General features: G+C 44.1%; 1 protein-coding gene across 2 annotated transcripts in view; it reads left to right on the top strand.

Annotated features, from left to right (window-relative positions):
* FGD3 (FYVE, RhoGEF and PH domain containing 3) overlaps nucleotides 1-24,557 on the top strand; it is a 421,797-nt gene that overhangs the window by 303,690 nt on the left and 93,550 nt on the right. For both annotated transcript variants that reach the window (XM_063940801.1, XM_063940800.1), the window contains exons 11-12: nucleotides 15,594-15,686; nucleotides 16,549-16,628. In XM_063940801.1, the coding sequence (XP_063796871.1) occupies nucleotides 15,594-15,686; nucleotides 16,549-16,628 (173 nt within the window). The remainder of the gene's footprint in view (nucleotides 1-15,593; nucleotides 15,687-16,548; nucleotides 16,629-24,557) is intronic.

Genomic DNA, 24,557 nt, shown 5'->3' with positions numbered 1-24,557 from the left:
TGGACGGGCTGCCGAGTGCCGACACAGAGGTAGCCACAGCCGTGAACTACCGCACTGTACTGTGTCTGCTGCTAATATATAGACTGGTTGATAAAGAGATAGTATACTCGTAACTAGTATGTATGTATAAAGAAAGAAAAAAAAACCACGGTTAGGTGGTATATACAATTATGGACGGGCTGCCGAGTGCCGACACAGAGGTAGCCACAGCCGTGAACTACCGCACTGTACTGTGTCTGCTGCTAATATATAGACTGGTTGATAAAGAGATAGTATACTCGTAACTAGTATGTATGTATAAAGAAAGAAAAAAAAACCACGGTTAGGTGGTATATACAATTATGGACGGGCTGCCGAGTGCCGACACAGAGGTAGCCACAGCCGTGAACTACCGCACTGTACTGTGTCTGCTGCTAATATAGACTGGTTGATAAAGAGATAGTATACTACTAATATTATATACTGGTGGTCAGGTCACTGGTCACTAGTCACACTGGCAGTGGCACTCCTGCAGCAAAAGTGTGCACTGTTTAATTTTAATCTAATATTATGTACTCCTGGCTCCTGCTATAACCTATAACTGGCACTGCAGTAGTGCTCCCCAGTCTCCCCCACAATTATAAGCTGTGTGAGCTGAGCAGTCAGACAGATATATAATATATATAGATGATGCAGCACACTGGCCTGAGCCTGAGCAGTGCACACAGATATGGTATGTGACTGACTGAGTCACTGTGTGTATCGCTTTTTTCAGGCAGAGAACGGATATATTAAATAAACTGCACTGTGTGTCTGGTGGTCACTCACTATATAATATATTATGTACTCCTGGCTCCTGCTATAACCTATAACTGGCACTGCAGTAGTGCTCCCCAGTCTCCCCCACAATTATAAGCTGTGTGAGCTGAGCAGTCAGACAGATATATAATATTATATATAGATAATAGATGATGCAGCACACTGGCCTGAGCCTGAGCAGTGCACACAGATATGGTATGTGACTGAGTCACTGTGTGCTGTGTATCGCTTTTTTCAGGCAGAGAACGGATTATAAATAAAAGTGGTGGTCACTGGTCACTATCAGCAAAACTCTGCACTGTACACTACTGAGTACTCCTAATGCTCCCCAAAATTAGTAAATCAAGTGTCTAAACGGAGAGGACGCCAGCCACGTCCTCTCCCTATCAATCTCAATGCACGTGTGAAAATGGCGGCGACGCGCGGCTCCTTATATAGAATCCGAGCCTCGCGAGAATCCGACAGCGTCATGATGACGTTCGGGCGCGCTCGGGTTAACCGAGCAAGGCGGGAAGATCCGAGTCGCTCGGACCCGTGAAAAAAAACATGAAGTTCTGGCGGGTTCGGATTCAGAGAAACCGAACCCGCTCATCTCTACATTGCAGTGGACACATTTTGTGGCATACAGTGCCTTCCAGCATACAGAATGATAGTGTGTGTGGCCAGGAGGGTATTATCATAAAACCTAGATTTTACAAATCTATCGCTAAGAGGATTATTTGAGGAGCTCTGTTATGCATGAAAGAAACATTCACAGTTGGACACAGAGATCAGCAAAACAATTTGTCCATGTTTTGTATTTCATCATTCACTGAGTGTTTCTAAAAGCAAGTGTACTTACTGTATATTGGGGGTAATTCTGAGTTGATCGCAGCAGGAACTTTGTTAGCAGTTGGGCAAAACCATGTGCACTGCAGGGGAGGCAGATATAACATGTGCAGAGAAAGATAGATTTGGGTGTGGTGAGTTCAATCTGCAATCTAAATTGCAGTGTAAAAATAAATCAGCCAGTATTTACCCTGCACAGAAACAAAATAACTCACCCAAATCTAACTCTCTCTGCAAATGTTATATCTGCCTCCCCTGCACTGCACATGGTTTTGCCAAACTGCTAAAAAAATGTCCTGCTGCGATCAACTTGGAATTACCCTCATTGTGCGTGGCCACTCCTGGTAACCGTCTTGGGTACTGGCTGTCTTTCTACTTGTGTCTCCGTATGGATGCTGTACAAGTCTTACATCATAAAAGGAGTTTCTCCATATCCTGCACTGATGAGCTCTAATAAGGCTGAAATAGCTGTATTTGTGTTCCTACATATTTGCTTGTACTTAGGCAATTCACCTTTTAGGATGTGCAGCTAGCTGAAGGATGGTCACACAATTGCACAGATCCACACTGGCACTGAAGTGTTGCAATAGATTAAATGAATGAGTCTTTGGACTCAATCCAATTAAATGCGAGTTTGTTTTGTGAATCTGAGAAATGCGAGCTGCAATTATAGATGCCTATTTGCGGTACTTTCGCTGAAGGTGTGCAAATTATTATTTTTTTAAATGCAACATGGGAGAAGTACATGAAAAAGTGGGGAGACCTTCCTGGACCCCAAATAGTGACAATTTTGTTAGCAGAATCATATAGAAGCCTTTTAGTGGGCATAAGGAAAGTGCTGGATGCTTTTGAAAGGTGTCGAATGATATGTGCTTTTTTTTTTTTTTTTCAAAGGTAAAAAAATTATAAAAAGCAAATTTTTAGTTTAGTTTCAAAATTAAACGAAAACGCAAAAATAAATAAATTGTGATTTTGTGGTAATTTGAGGCCACTTAAACCTTGGGGTGCATACAAAAACAAAAAAGTTGATTTTGGGAGTAATGTCAGGCCATTTGTTTTCATTAACCTCAAAAATTACATGTAATTATTGGCCCAATTAAGCAAATTGAAAACGCTGGTTTGCCAAGGGGTTCTGAAGAATGGCCCGACATTATTACATTAAAATAATGGTTTTCCCTACCTTTTCACACCCTTAGGGAGAGCGCGCAAAAACCCGCAAATTTCCTCTGAGTTTGTAATTGAATTTTGAGTTTGGAATTGGATTGCAAATGTAATTCATTGTGCCAATGTGCCGTGGGAACGGTTCGCAGGACCCAACGTGCACCGCATTGGATTGACACGTTTGAGTAGCTATCCCTAGTTACAAAGAATAGTGTACGTCTCTACTACCACTATGCAGATCTTTCCATTTTATTATCACCATAAATTTGCACCATTTTGGGTAATACATTTTGTCAGGTGTTTCAAGACTGTCAATGCAGTTTACCCCAGAATATTGTGCATTTCGTTCAGCAGCAAAATACAAGATGTTACATGTAACGTAAGATATTCTCCCGCGTTGGACTATTCCTTTTATAAGCAGTTAGTGGAAGAGACATATAGGATACAATTGGCACATCCATGCAAGTTTTCTTGTCTGTTGCTTATAAAATGCTGTGTATAATATACGTGAGGTGCCAAAGGTATGCCTGTGAAAAACTCGACGCAGCATGTAGTTTTTTTTTATTATATGCAAACTCTGATTGAAGGTCCCCTACCATCTAGATAACCCGATACATGTCATAAGACCTCCAACAGGCAAACATAAAATGCCCCTACATGCCTTCAGACCAGCATAATTCCTCAGATCCCACTTGAACTCCAAAACTGCCCCAATTACTCCACATCTCTCTCAGCTCTCTACATTTCACCACTCACTGGCTAAACCTTTAGTTTGGAGTCTGCATAGGAAGGAAGAAGACTGGGTGGTGTAAAATAACACTGTTCTCCTTCTTATGCCTTCTCTAATGTATCATGTGACGCCTTTGCTGGTGGCTGCCATTCAGTTTTCGTCTTGCTCTATGACGTAAACCAGAGAGAGGGCACAGAGCTATTGAACATCAGTGCTCTGGATGCAGGCAGGTATTATATTCATATACAAAGGATATACAAAGGATTACTCTGGCTAAATATAAATGAGACATGTAATTGAGGCTTGAACTTGTTTTTATGATTTAATTATATTGTTTCATCATTATTTTCGACGGGGCAGCTCAGGTCACTGTCTAGACTAGTTCCGCAGCCCGCCTAATAAGTGTGCTGTAATGAGAGACCTCATAATAAATTGACTGCAAACTATGAAACAATACAGTAACAATAAGGGTCTAAAGTGATGATAAACAACTGTAACAAACAAGAGTCTGCGTTGTTACAAGTGTCTATTACTTTATGGTGGAATATGAATTGCCACACTGAGTATGAGTGGCAAATGGTATTCATATGATGCATTTGTAGTTCATTTCAGAGTACTTGCAACAGAAAATATGTAACTTAGATAATTGTGAAAATTAGGCATTTTCTTATATGCAAGCCATCATTTGCAGGTTTAATAGTCAGTGATTATTGTGTCTTGAACAGGGATTGTCTATGTACGTCCTCGTTGTTCCTACTGTCATTTACATACGTGTCATGTGGGGGGAATGGCTTCCATTGCATGTAGGAAAATTATCTGACCCTCTGAAATAGAAATAGAAAAAGTAGTATAGAAACTTAAGTGAATACAGATGCTACAACCTAGTGACGTGTGCCAATAGAAAAAACAAATGAAGTATTTAACTTAACCAGCGCTTTATCGATGATCCGATAGATCACTTGTTCTCATGCATCATCCCGATATGCAGTGGGGGAAATATGACAAAAAATAAAATATATAGTGTAACACAGTTTTAACTTTACATGAATAACAGACAAAATGCTCAATACGACTTTCCCGGGATCCCTAATGTTATCTATATGAACGTGTATTGATCTGCCTAAACCGCAGTTCCTACTTATCTGGTAAATATCTACTGTATCACTTGACTGGAAAGCCTCCTTCCTGCCTTGGAGAGAAGATTATGCCTTGCTTTGCACTTTATGTTCATATTTGAGCATTTTAATATTGTCTGTTATTCATGTAAAAGTAAAACTGTGTTACACTATATATTTTATTTTTTGGCATATTTCCACCACTGCATATCGGGATGATGCATGAGAACAAGTGATCTATCGGATCATCGATAAAGCGCTGGTTAAGTTAAATACTACACTTGTTTTTTCTGTTTGCACTATTGGCAGGGTCGGATCTAGGGGGGGGGGGGGGGGTCGAAGGGGGCGACCCCCCCCCCCCTAACACAGTCATAGCCACGCCCACTTTTGAGCAGAAGAGAGCTCTCCGGGGAGAGCATGAGGCAGAACGATGTGCTGCAGCTTATGCCACAGCAGCACAGAGGAGCCAGGAGAGCAAGGGTTACAGAGCATTTGCCCCTCACTTGCTGGTGTGTGGGTACTAGGGCTAATAAATACAATTACCCCATAGCACAGTCACATGTACATAGAACAATCACAAAGCTTTATCTCAGTCTCACTCAAAAAGTTCAGTCAGAATTGAGAGAGGAGGAGTTAGGATTGCAGATGGGAGGAGTTGGGACTGTAGAGGGAGGAGTCAAGATTAAACAGTAAACCGCCCCCTCTAAAGAAAAGTCTAGATCCGTCCCTGACTATTGGTGAGGGTGTAAGGATACCTCTGGAAGTGTTATACTGACTGGCAGCTTGTGCGCACAGGACTGTTCTTCTATCCCTTGTTCACTAGTGACGAGTGCTAACTTCAGATCATTCTTCAATGTATCTAAACTGTCTGGCACTGTTTCTCCACCCCTGTAATAGTTCCTGCTGAACTAATGTTTCAGAGGATATGAATGGAACTTACTGATAACAACTGCTTAGTGTTGCTGCCTCCTGACAGAATTATTTGGAGTAATTGTGATTACTTTTGGTAGTTGTGCAGGCGTTGCTCAGGCATTCCACAAATAACATTTGAATTTCAAATAGGAGGAGCATTGGCCAGGACAAGAAGGCAGTTGTCTAAGTTCTTACCCCTCTTGGGAGCTCCCACATTGTGTTTTTCCCCTTTATATTTACACCTGGTGAGTCCTGTGGAAGACACTATGTTGATCTCATGGTTGTGTGACCTGTACAGTTTAGGACATATACTATGTTGGCATGCCAGATAGGGACGCACACAAGTTGTTGTACTGGTGTGTTACTGTAGGTGACTGCTTTTAGGAATAAGAGGTGGTTAGGTAATTAGTGTGTGGGTCTAAAAGGCAGAATACTAAGTAACTACCCTGCATTGATGAGAAGGGTGTGGATTGTAAGATAGACAGTACATAGATGGTTGATATGGTCAGTAGGTCGACAGTTAAAAGGTCAATATGAATGTAGGTCGACATGCAAATGGTCAACACTTTAAAAAAAAAATCTGCAGCAGGATACATTGGTTTCCACAAGAAAACATCAGAGTGTAAAGTGGATCTTGATCCAGAGGCACCAACAGGCTAAAGCTTTAGGCTGTCCCAGGATGCAATGGGGCTTCCTCCATAACCCCGCCTCCAGGCACTGAGAGCTCAGCTTCGAGTTGGTGCATACCAGAGCCGGATTAAGCCTTGGGGGTGCCTGGGGCACTTTACACAGGCGGGCCCCAGTGGAAGGGGGGTGCAGTATATAAGATTGTCCATACCTCCCAACATAACCTGTCCCAGGAGGGACAAAATGCTCTTTACATGGACTTCCCTCTTAATATATGATTTTAGTCACCTTTGTTGAACCATTTAATTGTTTCAACACAGGTGATTGCAATCAGAAATTAAGAAGGAAATCCAGGTAAAGAGCATGTTGTCCCTCCTGGAACGGGTCATATTGGGATGCATGGATTGTGTATAATAAATGTAGACCAATGGTGTATATTAGATTTAAACTAAACATCAAATTGAAAGATAATCTTGTGGTGGAACAAAGACAACTTAAAAAACCTTAAAATACACATATAAAAATAAAATCTATAATTTATCTTGTCACATGCAAAAATAATAGCCTGTGTACTACTTACACAGTCCTCCTGAGTCCTGTCCCATTGTGTGTGTGTGTGTGTGTGTGTGTCTCTCTCTCTCTCTTTCTCTCTAAACCCTCATTAGATAACAAGTTACACAGGACTCAGACACCTAGGTGTGGAGAGAGCCCTAAGTGACACAGGGATCCCACCCTGTGTCACTTACAGCTCTCTCCACCCTCCTATTTCTCCTCTGGTTGGGAAGCTCCATCGAACTCTGATACTCCTGTGTTTCTGCTTGCACTGCATACTGTCCTGCTCACATTCTGGCGGTCTGGTTCTGCTGCTGCATAAGAGGAAAAGCCAGTCATGTCAGTGTGCTCTTGCCGGGGGTCTCCCTGACAGAGGGGGACCCGGGGTACTGTATGCCCTGCACCCCCCCCCTTTAATCTGGCTATGGTGCCTACAGCAGCAGGTCACCTAACAGGGGGGCTGCACTGGGCAGCCCTGAAAAAGCTTCTAAGAAGAATTCTTCTCTGGGCTGCCCCCACTGTATGTCAGGGTGTCACTTCAGCGTTGCAGCTCTATCACCTCCCAAGCGTCGTTGCATACTCCCGTGGCTCTGTTCTGAGGTACTTGCGGTGGAGATGCTCCGGCTTAGGCACACGGTCGCAGATGTTCTCCTGGTTCGCGTGGCTGCTACAGGGAGGAGGTAAGCGGGTTCCCCAGACGGGACCCGTTATTAAATCGCATTCTGTCCGTGACCTAGGGAGACTGGTTGCAGCGCTGGCGGGGACACTGTCACCGAGTAGGGACCCCACTAGACCACCTGGCGTCTGAGTACAGGTCGGGTGTACTAACACCCCATTTAGTAAGACGCACAGTACCTGGGGTGGAAGTCCAGCATAGGGGAGGTGGCGCTTGACCTGTAGCCCCTCCCCTGGCCCAGTGCGCCATCTCTAAACAGATTTTTCACCCTGGAGCTACCTCACACTCTCCCTCACTCCCTGACAGAGATGCTGGGCTCCATCTTCTGAGCATAGCTGCGGCTGGTCTCCGGGACTGCAGGGCAAGGTCTCCTTTGTAAAGCCACACTTGAGTATTCTACATGTCTTTATACAGACAGCGTTAGTTAAGAAAGAGTGTACCTGTTTTAGAATATTTTGTACGAGTATTCTAATATATATCTCAGGTCTAGGAATATATATATATCTACCAGTATCTGATGTGTGATTTCACTCTGTGTTTCCCAGATATAACTGTCACTATATTCTGTACCCTAAGAGGCTAGGCACGTCTGGGCCCGCTAATATAGTGCGTCACAGTATTTATCCAATACGTATATTTTACTGTGTACTCAGTCACATAATACCGGATTTATTCGCAGGTATTGTACTTTGTCTGGCTTTATCGTACTAAGGGGGTCATTCTGACCTGTTCGCACGCTGCCGTTTTTCACAGCACAGTGATCAGGTCACTACTGCGCATGCGTATATGCACCGCAATGCGCAGGCGCGTCGTACGGGTACAAAGCGAATCGTTGCTGAGCGATGGATTTAACGAAGAATCCATTTGCACAGCTGATCGCAAGGAGATTGACAGGAAGAAGGCGTTTATGGGTGTAAACTGACCGTTTTCTGGGAGTGTTTGGGAAAACGCAGGCATGTCCAAGTGTTTGCAGGGCGCGTGTCTGATGTCAATTCCGGGACCAGACAGGCTGAAGTGATCACAAGGGCTGAGTAAGTTCAGACCCACTCAGAAACTGCACAAAATGTTTTTGCAGAGCTCGGATGCACAGGCATGTGCACACTTGCCAAGCGAAAATACACTCCCCTATGGGTGGCAACTATCTGATCGCAGGGCTGCAAAAAGTAGTTAGCGAGCGATCAACTCGGAATGAGCCCCTAAGTCACTCTGTTGTTGCATTCTTACATAATGCCTAACAGAAAGGGCAGTAAATCAGTGGAAGCTCCAGCATCATGCATAACATGGTCCAAGGATTTACCAGAGGGGGAAGTTTTGTAAGATGGTCTGTGTACTATGTGTCATACACCCCCTAGTAAGTCCGCAGCTCCTGGGTCTACTCAGGAGCCACGCTGGGCTGCGTTCACAAACCTACTGGGTACTCTGGTAGAATGCCTTACTATGGGACCGCCTGTGCCACTACAGCCACATATTGTTCCTATGGTTAACTCGCCTTGGGCAGAAAATTTATCTAACCAGCTACAACAATTAAATCAGTCCTTGGTTAGACAGAAATCCACTCCAGGTCACTCCCGTGTCTCTGGGTCATCTAAGGGGGCTACTTCCTCCTCACTGTCCACATACCTCTCTGATGTTTCATCTAAGGAGGAGGGGGAGCATAAGGTCCTCTCAGACACTGAATCTGGTGTTTCTGATGAGGATTCTCTCTTGCAGATTGATGTCCCTGCCTTCGTGGTTGCTATTAAACCAATCCTGCAAATCTCTGATGATGAGGATTCCACTACTGTGGCAAAGAAAACTGATATGTTTAAGCTGCAGAAGGTGGTTAAAACTCTGTTACCCCATTCTGACCATTTAGTGGACATCAGACGGAAACCCTGGTCTACTTCAGGGATGAAATTCCCTCTGTCTAAACGGGCCCTGGCTCGCTATCCTCTCCCTGCAGAATTATGTAGCAAGTGGGAAAATTCACCGCCGGTGGATTCTCACGTCACCCGACTCGTGGTGTCGTCCACTCTGCCTGTTACCACTGTCACTTCACTGAAGGAACCAACAGATAGGCGTGTACAGGAATGCCTGAAATCTATTTACTCCCTTACAGGAGCTTTGCATAGGCCCACTATTGCTGCCTCTTGGGCTGCAAAAGGTATTGAAGTGTGGGTTCAGCCATTAGAGGAAGAGCTTCCCGAGGATATTTCTGACAGTGCCAGACAATAAATACCTGTCTCACATTACCACCACCGCCTATTACATTCAGGAGGCATCCTCTGAGGCGGGTGTGTTGGTAGCCAAGGCATTGACTACGTCTTTCCTGGCTCACAGTATTCTGTGGTTGAGGTCATGCAAAGTGGACCTAGACTCCAAATTGACCTTTGAGGTACTCCCCTTCAATGGGGACATTTTGTTTAGGAAAGACCTGAATAAAATTGTACCTGAGTTAGCAGCTGCTAAGACTGCTTTTCTCCCAAATACTAATCCTTCTGCACAGAAGGCAAAAGGTACCACTTTTCGTTCCTTTCGGCCTCAAGGGAAAGCAAAAGATCAGGCATACCCGTGACAACCTTGTGCTCCCAAAACCACAAAGCCCAAGGCCAAACAATCCTAGGCAGCCCATCAGCCTGCTTCTAAACAAGTCAAGCCTGCTGCATGACAGGGTGAGCTTCCCCCTGGGGGACCCCAGGGTGGGTGGCCAATTTCTACAGTTCGGCAAGGTCTGGTTAAAAACCACTTCAGACGCACGGGTGTTGGAAGTTGTCTCTCACGGGTACCTTGTCTCTTTCAAGAGACGTCCCCCTCGCCAGTTTTGCACCACGGTTCTACCTTCGGATCCGTTAAAGGTGCAAGCTTTGCAAACAGTTGTCAGTTCTCTCCTGAGTACAGGGGTGGTTGTGCCCGTACCTCAGTCCCAGAGAGGCAGAGGTTATTACTCAAGCCTGTTTCTAGTTCCGAAACCAAATGGGTCATTCCGGCCTATGCTCAACCTCAAATCCTTGAACAAGTTTATGAGAGTGTCCAGGTTTCGTATGGAAACACTGCGCTCAATTGTACTGGCTATGGAACCCAGAGTCTTTTTTCATCCTTAGTTATTATGTTACTATCAGACCAACTTACTTGGCTTTTATGAAACCGTAAGTGTGAACCTTGATCAGGGTAAGGAGGTGGATGTAATCTTTTTAGACTTTGCCAAAGCTTTCGACACTGTACCACACATGCGTCTTATCTATAAGCTACAAGAAATAGGGCTAGGGAGCACAATATGCACTTGGGTCAGTAATTGGTTAGATAATTGGGAGCAGCGCGTTGTGGTCAATGGATCATTTTCAAATTGGACTAAAGTGCTAAGTGGTGTGCCACAAGGGTCTGTACTCGGACCACTTTTGTTCAATATTTTCATCAACGACCTAACAGTAGGTCTAGAGAGCATGGTGTCAATTTTCGCAGACGATACCAAATTGTATAAGGCTATAAATACGGAGGGGGATGCTGAATCTTTTCAGAACGACTTAACTAAACTGGAAGCTTGGGCAGCAAAATGGAGAATGAGGTTCAACACAGACAAGTGTAAGGTAATGCACTGTGGGGGCAAGACCAAAAATAACACCTACATACTAAACGGGGTAATATTTGGAGATTCTGTACTGAAAAAGCCCTAGGGGTTCACATAAATAACAAATTAAGCAGCAGTACCCAAAGTAGGAGTGCAGCAAAGAAGGCTAATAAGATATTAGAATGCATAAAACGGGGAATTGATGCAAAGGACAAGAGTATTATACTCCCATTATATAAATCACTAGTGAGGCCACATCTTAAATACTGTGTGCAATTTTGGGCACCATATTACAAAAAGGATATCCTGGAGCTAGAAAAGGTTCAGAGGCGGGCGACCAAACTAATCAAGGGCATGGAGATGCTGGAATACGAGGAAAGGCTTGCAAGGCTAGGCATGTTTACATAGGAAAAGAGGAGACTAAGAGGGGACATGATCAACATCTACAAATATATAAGGGGTCAATACACAGAGCTTGGGAGGGACCTGTTTTCTATAAGATCAGCACAGACGACACGTGGTCACTCGCTTAGGTTAGAGGAGAGGAGTTTCTGCACATTGAGGCGAAAAGGTTTTTTCACAGTAAGGACAATACGTGTTTGGAATTCCCTGCCTGAGAGAGTAGTAATGGTGGACTCAGTCAACACCTTTAAGATTGGGTTAGATAAATTCCTATTGGATAAAAATATTGAGGGTCATGGTGTGTAGGCACGCATTATAGTTAATATACTAGTCCTAACATAAAAATAACTAGTCCTATAATAAGACTGCATAGGAGACCACAAATAGGTTGAACTCGATGGACAATTGTCTTTTTTCAACCTTAGTTACTATGTTACTATATGGTATCCCTGGATATACAGGATGCATACCTGCATATACCTATTGCCATGTCTCACCAGCAGTTTCTGCAGTTTGCTATTGGCAACCTACATTATCAATTACAGGCTCTACCATTTGGACTGGCCACGGCTCCTCGGATCTTGACCAAGACCATGGCCGTGATGGCGGCCCATATCAGTCGCCAGGTGATCAGAATCCTGTCGTATGTGGACGACCTGCTGATTCTGGCAAATTCCCACAATGTCCTCTCAGTCATCTGCAACTGACTGTAACCTTCCTGTGAGCCCATGGGTGGCTTATCAATTGGAAGAAGTCCTCGCTGGTCCCAGCTCAGAGCATGGTGCACCTGGGGGCACTTCTGTACACACACAGTCAACAGCTGTTTCAGTCTCCAGAAAAGGTCCTGAGGCTTCAGGACAAGATAAGATGCTTCCTTTGTTGCCACAGAGTGTCGATAAACTCGGCAATGCAAGTACTTGGTCTGATGGTGTCAGCATTCGACTTTGTAGAGTACGCTCAATTTAATTCCCGCCAACTACAGAGGTTAATCCTTTCCATATGGGACGGCCAACCTCATCGGATCAGATCTCAGATGATCACTTTATCTCCGGAGGTTCATCTGTTGCTGACCTGGTGGCTTGATCTTTGGATCAAGGACCAGGGATCCTCAAACAGATATTGTGGATGCACTGGTGGTTCTATGGAACTTTCGGCTGCCCTACGTGTTCCCTCCAGTGTCACTCCTACCCACGGTACAACGGAAGTTCAAACAAAAAGGAGGAATACTGCTTCTAGGCGCTCCAGCATGGCCTCGAAGGCATTGGTTCTCAGACCTGCAGAGTCTATCGACAGACAATCTCCTTCTACTTCCTCAGCGCCCGGACCTTCTCGTACAGGGCCCTTGTTTCTACCCAGACCTGGCCAGACTGGCTTTGATGGCTCTTGAAGCATCACTCCTAGGGCAAAGGGTTTTCTGAGACAGTTATTCAGACTATGTTGAAAGCCCGCAAACCGGCGTCTGCCCGGAAATATTACAGGGTCTGGAATTCTTACTTCACCTGGTGTGCTGATAAGATTTATGATACATATCAATTCAGAACGTCCAAAATCCTGGCTTTTCTGCAACGAGGCCTTGACCTAGGTCTTCGTCTGGCCTCCCTCAAGGTTCACATATTTGCATTGTCAGTGTGGTTTCATACTTTCACTCAGGCTGTTCTTCAGATTCAGCCTCCTTATGTCCTTCCTGTGGCTCCATAGGATCTGTCTGCTGTGCTGAACGCTCTGCAGGAGTCTCCATTTAAACCTCTTGAGATGGTGGACCTCAAATGGCTCACGGCCAAGGTCCTATTCTTGCTGGCTATTGCCTCTGCAAGAAGGGTGTCAGACTTAGGCGCTTTGTCCTGTCGTCCACCCTTTCTGATATTTCACCGTTACCGGGCAGTTCTTAGAACTCAACCAGGTTATTTACCTAAGGTGGTGTCATCTTTTCACCGGAACCAAGAGATTGTGGTTCCGGCCTTTATCTCTTCAGATTTGTCATCCAAAGAGCGGTCTTTGGATGTGGTAAGGGCTCTCTGTATATATGTGGAGAGGACTCCCTCTATCAGGATGTCAGATACCCTTTTTGTCTTGTTTGGTTTCCATAAACGTGGCTGGCCTGCAAATAAGCAAACCTTGGCCAGATGGAGTTAGAATGGTGATTGCACAAGCATATATGCATTCTGGTCTCCCAGCTCCTGCTGATATTAAAGCCAGTTCTACTAGGTCTGTTGGACCTTCTTGGGCGGCCTGCTGTGGCGCGTCCGCAGAACAATTGTGCAAGGCGGCCACGTGGTCCTCAGTGAACACGTTTATTAGGTTCTATGCCTTTGATACTTCCGCCTCCCAGGATGCTTCCTTTGGACGCCGGGTTCTAATACCCACTAAGGCCTCACTTGAGAAACTGCTTTAGGACATCCCTGATATTTTCCTGTGGAAACCAATGTATCCTGCTACAGAGAAGGAGAGTTATGGTAGACTTATCATGGTTAACACTCTTTCTTCGAGGTACAATGGTTCCACAGGGCGCCCACCCTGAAGCACCTAGCTTCTATGGGTCTGTATGCCATTAGCCGCTGGTCCCTTCTCCTGTCGTGAGAATGTGGTTCTATGTGACTAACATTTACCTTCTCTCTTGCCTGCTCCTACATTAAACTGGTTAACGAAACTGAGCTCTCAGTGCCTGGAGGTGGGGTTATAGAGGAGGCCCCATTGCATCCTGGGACAGCCTAAAGCTTTAGCCTGTTGGTGCCTCTGGATCAAGATCCACTGTACACCCCGATGTTTTCCTGTGGAACCAATGTACCTCGCAGAAAGAGTGTTAACCATGGTAAATCTACCACAACAATCCTTTTTGGCACTAATCCTAACCCTAATCTCCCCCAAGTGCCTAACCCTTCCCATCCCCTCTGGCAGACTAACCCTAACCCTTTCCCTAACTCTAAGTCTCAAATCATGAAAATCATGTGTCATATGTTTTTGTTTTGACCATTTGCATGTCGACCCTCTGACCCAAGTCTACCTCAACACTTTAACTGTCGATCTTTTGACCCTGTTGACCTATAGTCTGTCTATCTATATACTGTCTATTTTCCATCTGGGTACCGCACAAGAATCAGGGAACACTGTACCTGTGTTCCTAGGGGGATCAGTACGAAATCCCGCTGGTCGGAATACCGACACCGGAATCCCGACCAGCACGCTCCCGACAGGGGTGGCGAGCGGAACGCAGCCCCTTGTGGGCTCGCTACGCTCGGCACACTACTAATTTATTCTCCCTCTATGGGTGTCGTGGACACCCACGGAGGTAGAATATGTCGGGATTGTGCCGGTCGGGATTCCGGTGTCGGTATTCCGACCGCCGGGCTTCCGTCCGGCAGGATCTTGACCGCTTCCCTTCCTAGGGCAACCATCTAGCCTGGAGCCAATCCTGCTGTTTACAGTGCATCATATTCATTTCAAGATGGTCATATTTAGCTAACAAAAAGGCCAATTTAGGAATTCTGCATTCATTTTCAGCTTCCACTACGTTGTCATGTTTGGCTAAACATATAACGTTACCTTGGGATGGGAACACTAATTTGTATGTATTTTAACTACAAATTTGGGTTTACATTAGCAGATCAGTCTAACTTTGCTATCTTGACTAATATTGTTCAGCATGTTAGGTATAGCGATATAAAGACATATCCTAGACGTCAGCCTAATGACATTCTCGTCTATAATTGACCTTGCCTGGAACTTTAATGAACATAGACAGCCATAGACAGTAAACAATTTAATTTGAGTGGACTAAGTAGAATTATAAATACTGGACAGTACTAGTCTGAATAATGTTGAGAAACCTTATCAAGTTTCAGTTGGCAAACTGAATTAAACCACTATATGTCCACTATATAAGCACAAGCAAAATAACGTAAAGCATAATAAACAAAACACGTGTTTATATGTATCAGCCATTATACTAATGTGTTTATGTATAGTGATCTCATTACCTCATTAATTATTAACAACAATTGCATAGTAAGGGGTGGACATTCAATCATTGGCAATGTGCGGTCGCAATTTACAACTATAATTATGGTAACCCAACACAGTAGAATTTCCTGAGCAATCCTGTGAGAAAAACAATCTTCAGTGTTGGTTGCGAGAAAAATGGTCAAAACTTTATCTCTGTAATATACATATTTACTGTGTAAATTTTATAATATACATATTTTTCTGTCATTTCTCGTAAGATACGTTGGAAAATATTGTTTTGTGTTCCAGTTTAACAGTATGATGCTGTATTGTGTTCCCAAATTGAGACTGATGGGACAGAAGTTCAGCGTCCGGGAGAAGATCGATATTGCCGGTATTCAGGTGAATGTTCTGGAGATGCACAAGAAAAATATACTTTTCACTAAAGCTGGTTGTGTGTTTTAAGATGCTATTCTTCAGCCTGATCACCAAGTAGGATCTGTGTGCAGATTGGGGGATCGGAAATTGGGCCAGTAAGCTAGATCATATTGAGGCCATTAAGTGTGGTGGGCCAGCTACAGAAAACACTTATATCATGTTGGTGGCCAGGTTTTTCATCAGACACAAAAGAAGAAAAAAAACAAAATTTTTTATCTGGTTTGTAGCTGTCCATGCACAAGTCTGGGCCAGTCTGTGTGTGTGTGTGTGTGTGTGTGTGGCTTTGCTTGAATATTAATATGTTTAAAATATAATTAAACCAATGTTAACAAATCAAGCATGCACACTTAAAAACCATAGACGTTTGGTGCAATTTAGAATTTGGAAGCAAATCTCTGATTGGTTGTTCTGAGTTTAATGCAAATGATCTTTGTGCAATATTAGTACATTTCCCTGGCTGCATATTTTATATCTGCAAAAGGTTGCATTGTAATAAGAACCTCAGTAAAGGCTGAACATGCAACTGTGCTATCTGAATTAAATCTATATTGTATATGTGGAAATACTCAGAAAACATATCTGCTGCAAAGCCTTATTAGGAACTGTGCTGTCAGTCACCATGTGCATGATGAATCTGCTAGATTTCTGATGACCTTTTTTCTGGTCACCAGTTACTACATCATTGGAAACTGACACAGAGGAGATGAAAGGTTTTTCATATTTGCAGCATGCTTACCTGAGATATTGATAGCGTCAGATCTTGTCATGTATCCCTCGTTATCTGCAAGATAAATCTACCATTAATCTTCAAGCTATATTATTTCAGGTCCAGGAAATTGTGAAACAAAACGCATCACGCACCTTCCTGATAACAGGGAAGAAACGGTCGCTGGAACTGCAGGCCAGGTATTACCTCCTAAAGTCTTTTTTGTTTGTTTTGTTTTAAAGTGGATGTGTCTGTTTTTTTTTTTGTTTTGTTTTTTTTTGGGTGGGAGGGGGGATTTGGGAGTAGGGGGGGGGGGGGGGGGCGGTGAAAAGATACTCATGTAACAAGTCCAGTGCTGAAATTTACAATGTACTCACAACAGTGTAAGAGTTATTACAATAATGGGTAGTAACAGTTATCTGCTTGGTAAGCTTACATAGCAACATTACCACGTGGGAGGCATATTTTTTTTTTCTAAGGGGACCCCTCCATCTATATTGAGCTTCCCGGAGCTGCAACATGAATGTCTGCTTTAATGATGGTTACCAATCTTTAAATAGCGGCAAAAGCGGTGTGTGTGAGATGGAGGACCAATCATCAGCCACAATCCCTCACACTTGCAATTTCTCGGGATGCATTTAGCATCCCAATGGATGGGATGCCAACAGCACTTTGACACTGGCGCCAGTGGCGGCAACTGTTATGGTTGGGGGGGGGGGGGGGGGTGTTAGGCACTAGACATGGGGATTTAGCCCTGGCCGCCCCCCCCCCCCCCCTCCCTGACCCCAGAGGGGTAAAGTTACTGACCTCCTCTGACGTGGGGATCTTCAATATTGGGATACTGTTGTCGGTCATGTGACCGTCGGCATCCTGACGAGCGGTAATTAATACCGAACCCGTTTCTCATGTCACCATACTCACTGGTGTTTTTGCTAGCATTCCATTTGTGGTTGTTATAATGGTTAGTCTTACTGCCTCTCATCACTGAGGTCTTTGGTTTGATTCCCATTAAGGCCCTGCATTTTGCATACTTTCACCGCAGACTCTGGTTTCCTCCCTCAATCCAAAATAAAAACAAACACAGGTAGGTTATCTGGATTCTGGAAAAAAAAATGAACTCTGGTGTATACGTGTAAGTGTATATTTGTGGGTATATACATGTGCTAGGGAACATGGATTGTAAGTTTCACTGGAGCAGGCACTGATGTGAATAGCCAAATATTCTCTGTAAATAAATAAATTAATAAATATTCTGACTTTTTTAACTGGTGTGTGTTTTGCATCTACTGCAAGTCAACACATTGGGCCTGATTCAGATGCGGTCACAATGCTGCTATTTTGTGCAAATCAGCCAATGTTTTCTTATTGCACATGCGTCTGAGCCATATTGCGCATGCGCAACGAATGAATTGTGATTACAGTTGCACCGAGGAATTAGTTGCAGTGAGTGACAGGTAAACAGAGGTTGGTGGTGGTAACGGGGAGTGGTCGGGTAAACGCAGGCGTGTCATGCCTGTTCAGACAGCGTGTTCTGGTCTTGCAGAAATTAGCAGTTGCTACTGGAGAGCCTTCTGCATCCTAGGAGAGCAGCTCAGCCTGCGTGTCTGCAGGGGCACTCAGACTCAGCAACATGACCCGATGTGCGACGATGGTACCTATGTATCAGCAATTATACACCGTCAGACGGAAATGATAGGAGAACAGTGGGCGTCCCTATGCTCAGGTTAGCTTCTGCCCATATTAGCATATAATCACAATTGCATACAGCAGAAGATAGCAACAGCAGCAACAACATCTGAATCAGGCTCATTGCTCCAAATACACTGCTCAAAAAAATAATGGGAACACTAAAATAACACATCCTAGATCTGAATGAATGAAATATTCTTATGAAATACTTTGTTCTTTACATAGTTGAATGTGCTGACAACAAAATCACACAGAAATTATCAATGGAAATCAAATTTATTAACCATGGAGGTCTGGATTTGGAGTCACACTCAAAATGAAAGTGGAAAAACACACTACAGGCTGATCCAACTTTGATGTAATGTCCTTAAAACAAGTCAAAATGAGGCTCAGTAGTGTGTGTGGCCTCCACGTGCCTGTATGACCTCCCTACAATGCCTGGGCATGCTCCTGATGAGGTGGTGGATGGTCTCCTGAGGGATCTTCTCCCAGACCTGGACTAAAGCATCCGCCAACTCCTGGACAGTCTGTGGTGCAACCTGACGTTGGTGGATGGAGCGAGACATGATGTCCCAGATGTGCTCAATTGGATTCAGGTCTGGGGAACGGGCGGGCCAGTCCATAGCATCAATGCCTTCATCTTGCAGGAACTGCTGACACACTCCAGCCACATGAGGCCTAGCACTGTCTTGCATTAGGAGGAACTCAGGGCCAACTGCACCAGCATATGGTTCACAAGGGGTCTGAGGATCTCATCTCGGTACCTAATGGCAGTCAGGCTACCTCTGGCGAGCACATGGAGGGCTGTGCGGCCCCCCAAAGAAATGCCACCCCACACCATTACTGACCCACTGCCAAACCGGTCATGCTGGAGGATGTTGCAGGCAGCAGTATGTTCTCCTTGGCGTCTCCAGACTCTGTTACGTCTGTCACATGTGCTCAGTGAGAACCTGCTTTCATCTGTGAAGAGCACAGGGCGCCAGTGGTGAATTTGCCAATCTTGGTGTTCTCTGGCAAATGCCAAACGTCCTGCACGGTGTTGGGCTGTAAGCACAACCCACAACCCCCACCTGTGGACGTCGGCCCTCATACCACACTCATGGAGTCTGTTTCTGATCGTTTGAGTAGACACATGTACATTTGTGGCTTGCTGGAGGTCATTTTGCAGGGCTCTGGCAGTGCTCCTCCTGTTCCTCCTTGCACAAAGGCGGAGGTAGCGGTCCTGCTGCTGGGTTGTTGCCCTCCTACGGCCTCCTCCACGTCTCCTGATGTACTGGCCTGTCTCCTAGTAGCGCCTCCATGCTCTGGACACTACGCTGACAGACACAGCAAACTTTCTTGCCACAGCTCGCATTGATGTGCCATCCTGGATGAGCTGCACTACCTGAGCCACTTGTGTGGGTTGTAGACTCCGTCTCATGCTACCACTAGAGTGAAAGCACCGCCAGCTTTCAAAAGTGACCAAAACATCAGCCAGAAAGCATAGGAGCTGAGAAGTGGTCTGTGGTCACTACCTGCGGAACAACTCCTTTATTGGGGGTGTCTTGCTAATTGCCTATAATTCCCACCTGTTGTCTATTCCATTTGCACAACAGCATGTGAAATTGATTGTCAATCAGTGTTGCTTCCTAAGTGGACAGTTTGATTTCACAGAAGTGTGATTGACTTGGAGTTACATTGTGTTGTTTAAGTGTTCCCTTTATTTTTTTGAGCAGTGTACTAACAAAAGCTCTAGTAATACTGTAAATACATTTTAATTGGGATTTCATTGGCATTTAAAAAAAATAAAAAAATAATCATGGCACATCACACCTGCAAATCCCCAGTAATTGAATTACTAATAGAATTGTTACTATGTGTTATATACAGTATGTGAAATTCCATTATTTTAAATAAACATTTACATACCAGTATTATCATATACTGCGGACGCAAATTGCGTCTTATTACCATATACGATACGATAATAGTGCGCTAAATGTTGCAGCACTCTGTCCCTTAAGAGAAAGCAAGTAGTCACACACATGGTTTACTGAGGTCCAACGGTCAGATATATATATATATATATATAGATATATATATAGATATGTATTTGATATTAAAAGGTATGCATACTGATAAAGCTAAATATTTATCTTATATAAAACCCTTTATGAGGTCTAAGAACACTGTACGCTATTTACGTATGGAGTACCGTAAGGGTACGCACGTTGCGTAACAATCGCTTAGCCGTGGTCGAAACGCTCAAGTGTCACGTTCGCTCACGGCCAAGAGATCACAGGCAGGCACGCTATTGGCTGCTGACTAACGTAATGGTTCGCTATAGCGTAGCGGCCGCTCGGGACCACGAGGAGATCACCAGCGGCGCAGACGCTCACAATGTTAAACCTTTATATCTAAACCATAAACAATGTAATATGCAGTAAAACCTTAGTGTAGAGATAGAGTGTAGATGCAACCTTGTGTAGCCTGATTATCTTAAAAGCTGTTCGAGCGTCACCGACGCTCTGAAAATACTTAACACTATGAGAAATACACAGATACCTGGGCTTAGGGTCCAACGCCTTATATATATATTATGAATGTTATACTTGCAAAAGAATTAATACAATACAAGTCATACACTACAATATAACATAGACTAACTAACCAGATAACTACACAGGAAATACAATACAATACTATTACGTTTAAGAGAATACGAGAGAAGGAGGAGAGAGAGAGAGAGATATGGCCCACAATAACAAGGAAGACAATATGATTGCGGAGAAAAACTTACGCACAAAGGGGAACGATCGCATGCGCCTCTGGACATCCAGCTCCCGATTATCAGCAATGAGAACCGTTGAAGAGTGAGAGCTGGATGTGATCGGCTTGTCTATTTATGCCCCACACACAATACGATTCAATGGTCCCTACAATCTCATTGTTCATTGGACACAGGAATTCCTCCTCGCATTATATCAAAAGGTCATAGGTTGATTCATACAGGTGGGCTGTGACGATTTCCAACTGCTCAGGTGGGTGGGAAACTAGGTTTCCCGCCGCATGGATAAGTAAGTGCAAATAATAGTAAATGGACATAAACTTCTTATGTCCATAACTATTCGCACGAGCGATTAATTCGCTTCAAACCAACACCGGAATATTGCTAATTAAATACTCTTCCGATGGATACTAAACACCACTGTATTACTCCTGTCTGACCCTTCGTATCAAACAAAGAGGGATTTCTCCGTCCATGAACATTCTACATTAACCAAACTTTCAGATTCTATCAAAGGGACCATAATCTACAAAATACATTATATGGTGAAAATATGTAACGAAAGAGTCGCCCGCTAGACGCATACAATCTCTACCGTAAATGCGCATACCGTGCGCCTGCGGGTGCCCGCAACAGCGAGTATGCGCACGCACGGGAGAGCGCACGCATGCGCAGCAGGGACACATATGAGGTGCAAATATGGCAGTGTGCATCGTGATATTTTTTTTTGACTTTGACAGTCCACCCTTTGGCAGTCAACAATAACTGCCACTTCCTAAAACATTTCAAAACGAGAAAAATATATGTCAGGGGTTAATACATTTCCATGGTTGGGTAAGGGAGGAGAGAGGAGAAGGTGTGAAGAGGGTATGACCTAGTGAGATAGCAGAAGCATGTGTGTATGAATCCGTGTTTGGGGGTCATGTATCATCGTGCCGTACGTGTTTTAAATCAAGCTTCGAGGTATTGCGAAGTATACATTTGAATTCCTTCTTATCCCGTGGTACGGGTCTGTGGATGGGCTGTCAAACTTTACCGAGCTCTTTTCGGATTTTGGTTGCAACAAAATGGGGAGCACATTTTAGTTGATGATACATGAATGGGGGAATATGTGATTTGCTGATATCTGTGCCTGTATTCCCTATCGACTATGTGTGTAATTACCTGAAGGTTGTAGAGATGAAGAAAAGACATAATTACGGTAAATGCAGTGGTATTCTATGTCAGGTTAATGAACATTTGTCGGTTGAAGTCTTGTTCGGTGTCTGTTGAATGCTGTCTTCTTTGTGCTTTTGCCAAAAGGCGTGTGGGCAAAAAGCTTTGTCAATGTCCATAGGCTTACAAAAGTGTTGGGCTAGCGTAATTTTAAAATTTCTAGGGAAACTGGGGGTCTATGGCATTGTTCATCAAATATCTGTGTATAAGGTTGTCAAAACTTCTTCTTTAATCCATCAGTTGTCTGTATACCGGATCATCAAATTCCTCGTCAAAAGTGGGTCTTTTTACCTTGGAAAAACCAGAAAAACAGGTGAAAGAAACGGACCGTAGAAATCGCATTTTCATCACATCATTGTTTCTACAGTTGGGTCATAAATCAAATCCATTGGAATTACAATTTCCTCACTCCTTAAACTCATCACCCTGGTACTTTGTTTGCACTTCATTAAAGCCTGACCGCATCTAAATATCAAGCCAATCGATATGACAACACCTAAGATACATAGGAGAAACTTCCCTACATCCATTATGACTCCTTGAGCCCATTCTCCTAAACCAGAGAACCAATTTCGCGGGTTCAACCATGACACCCAACCAGTCAGCTTATTACCTACAGCAGCAAGAGTGAGATTGTGTCTCCTGCGAAATTCCCACTTCAATTGGAGAATATCGTCCATCTCGACCGGGTCCTCGGTACTATTCGTTATATATGTGCAGCATTTCACGCCGTACTGCGTTGCCAGTGTGACACAATATCCACCTGTTACTGCCGTGAGATAATTGAGAACCATTCTATGCTGGACCAGTTCTGTTTTATAAGCTTGAAGTTCCCTTCCAGTATACCTAAACGTGTCATCATACATTTCTGTGATATTGTCTAACAAATTTGCGAGCGCAGATATGTATTTATAATTCAACACTCCTCTGGCGGTGCGAGTGATGTCTAACGCGATTAGAAACTGAATCCCGGTGGATTCATGGATCATGTCAGAGGCCGGATGCTCTGTTCTTTCTATCAGGTGCCGTTTAACTACGTGCTCGTAGTGGGTGTGAGTATAAGGAGCTTGGGTAACACGGTGAATATCTTTCATTTTGGCATGTGATACAGTCATTACTTCAGGCAGTACTTTTCCAATATAACACAATCCTTCAGAGTTTGGGGCAAGCCACTTATACGCCTTCCTCCCGCATATGAAATATGCATCATCGGGGAGAACATATGGGACGGAGTAGGACATAACCATATTACACATCTTCCATGTGAAATCTCCTAACCCTAATGCTCCCATCTGTTTAGTACACGTATCAGTTTGTACGATATGTGCGCAGTATCCTGGTGATACCTCTCCAACTCTCGTAATCCTACTTCCTAGGGTATACCTATACCGGAAAGATTTTTCTCTACTGGCTATGTGGCGTATAAGCTCTGTATCTATCGGCATTCTATCTGCTCTATATGAAAAGGTCATGGTTTGGTTGCTACATGACACTTCCCAACTTCCCGGCTTTCGGGGATTGGTAATGTTAAAACATATTAGGGATCTATCCACATGATATTGGTGGAGCTTCAAACTAGGAGGACTGGAGATATTAAACCTCCTGTCCACCGGTCTCCCACCCTTTAGCTCAAGTACCTCCCCTATCGTTAAAGGAAATGGTACTAGTCCTGATTTGCTATGACCTTGAGGTACTTGAGAGCATACCCAACAGTCTGTTTGATTTAACACACTACCCACTAAGGAGTGATAGTCACTCAAGGGGTGCCGGTCCATGTGGATATTAAAACTGGATTGGCATTTCTTGATGCACCCATCCTCAACCACATTGTCACAGAGCCTACAGATACAGTTTTCTTCAGCTAACAATCCTTCACAATTCCTTCTATGGTCAATGTTATCGGATCGTTTTCTGATACTCGCCTTTACTTGTTGATTAGGTTGCTCTTGGAAAACTACGCCTCCATCTCTGTCATCAGAACCCATTCCAGAACCTTTCTCGACCTCCATGGTACTCTCGCCGGAACAGACTGCTCTGGTCAACATCATGGTCAACAGGAAAATCCGGATCACAGTCTCTTGGGGCAAGTCCATCTTATAGGAGGAAACGGAGAAGAATGAGAAGGGGAAAAAAATAATTGAGGGAGAGGGGATGGGAAGTGGAGAAAAACAATAAAAGGGAACAGGGAATCGACAACTGCTTTTGATCTTGTGATTTTCAATGCTCAGGTGCCGCCTCAGTCCTCCTGGAACAGACACTCCAGTGATACAACTTCCTCTACCGTCTGTTCCTTATCACGGGACCTCTCTGGATCAGCAACCTTCTAACAATGGGACGAATGAACCCAAGTCTCTCTCTCGGCAACCTTCAATGCTGTAGTGCTAGTCAATAAGACTTGGTATGGTCCTTCCCATCTGTCAATAAGGCAACCTGAGCGTAGAAAATTCCGTATCATTAC

This window comes from Pseudophryne corroboree, chromosome 9 (genome assembly GCF_028390025.1).
Source record: "Pseudophryne corroboree isolate aPseCor3 chromosome 9, aPseCor3.hap2, whole genome shotgun sequence".
Taxonomy (NCBI): domain Eukaryota; kingdom Metazoa; phylum Chordata; class Amphibia; order Anura; family Myobatrachidae; genus Pseudophryne; species Pseudophryne corroboree.
This window is presented reverse-complemented; position numbering and strand designations above follow the sequence as displayed.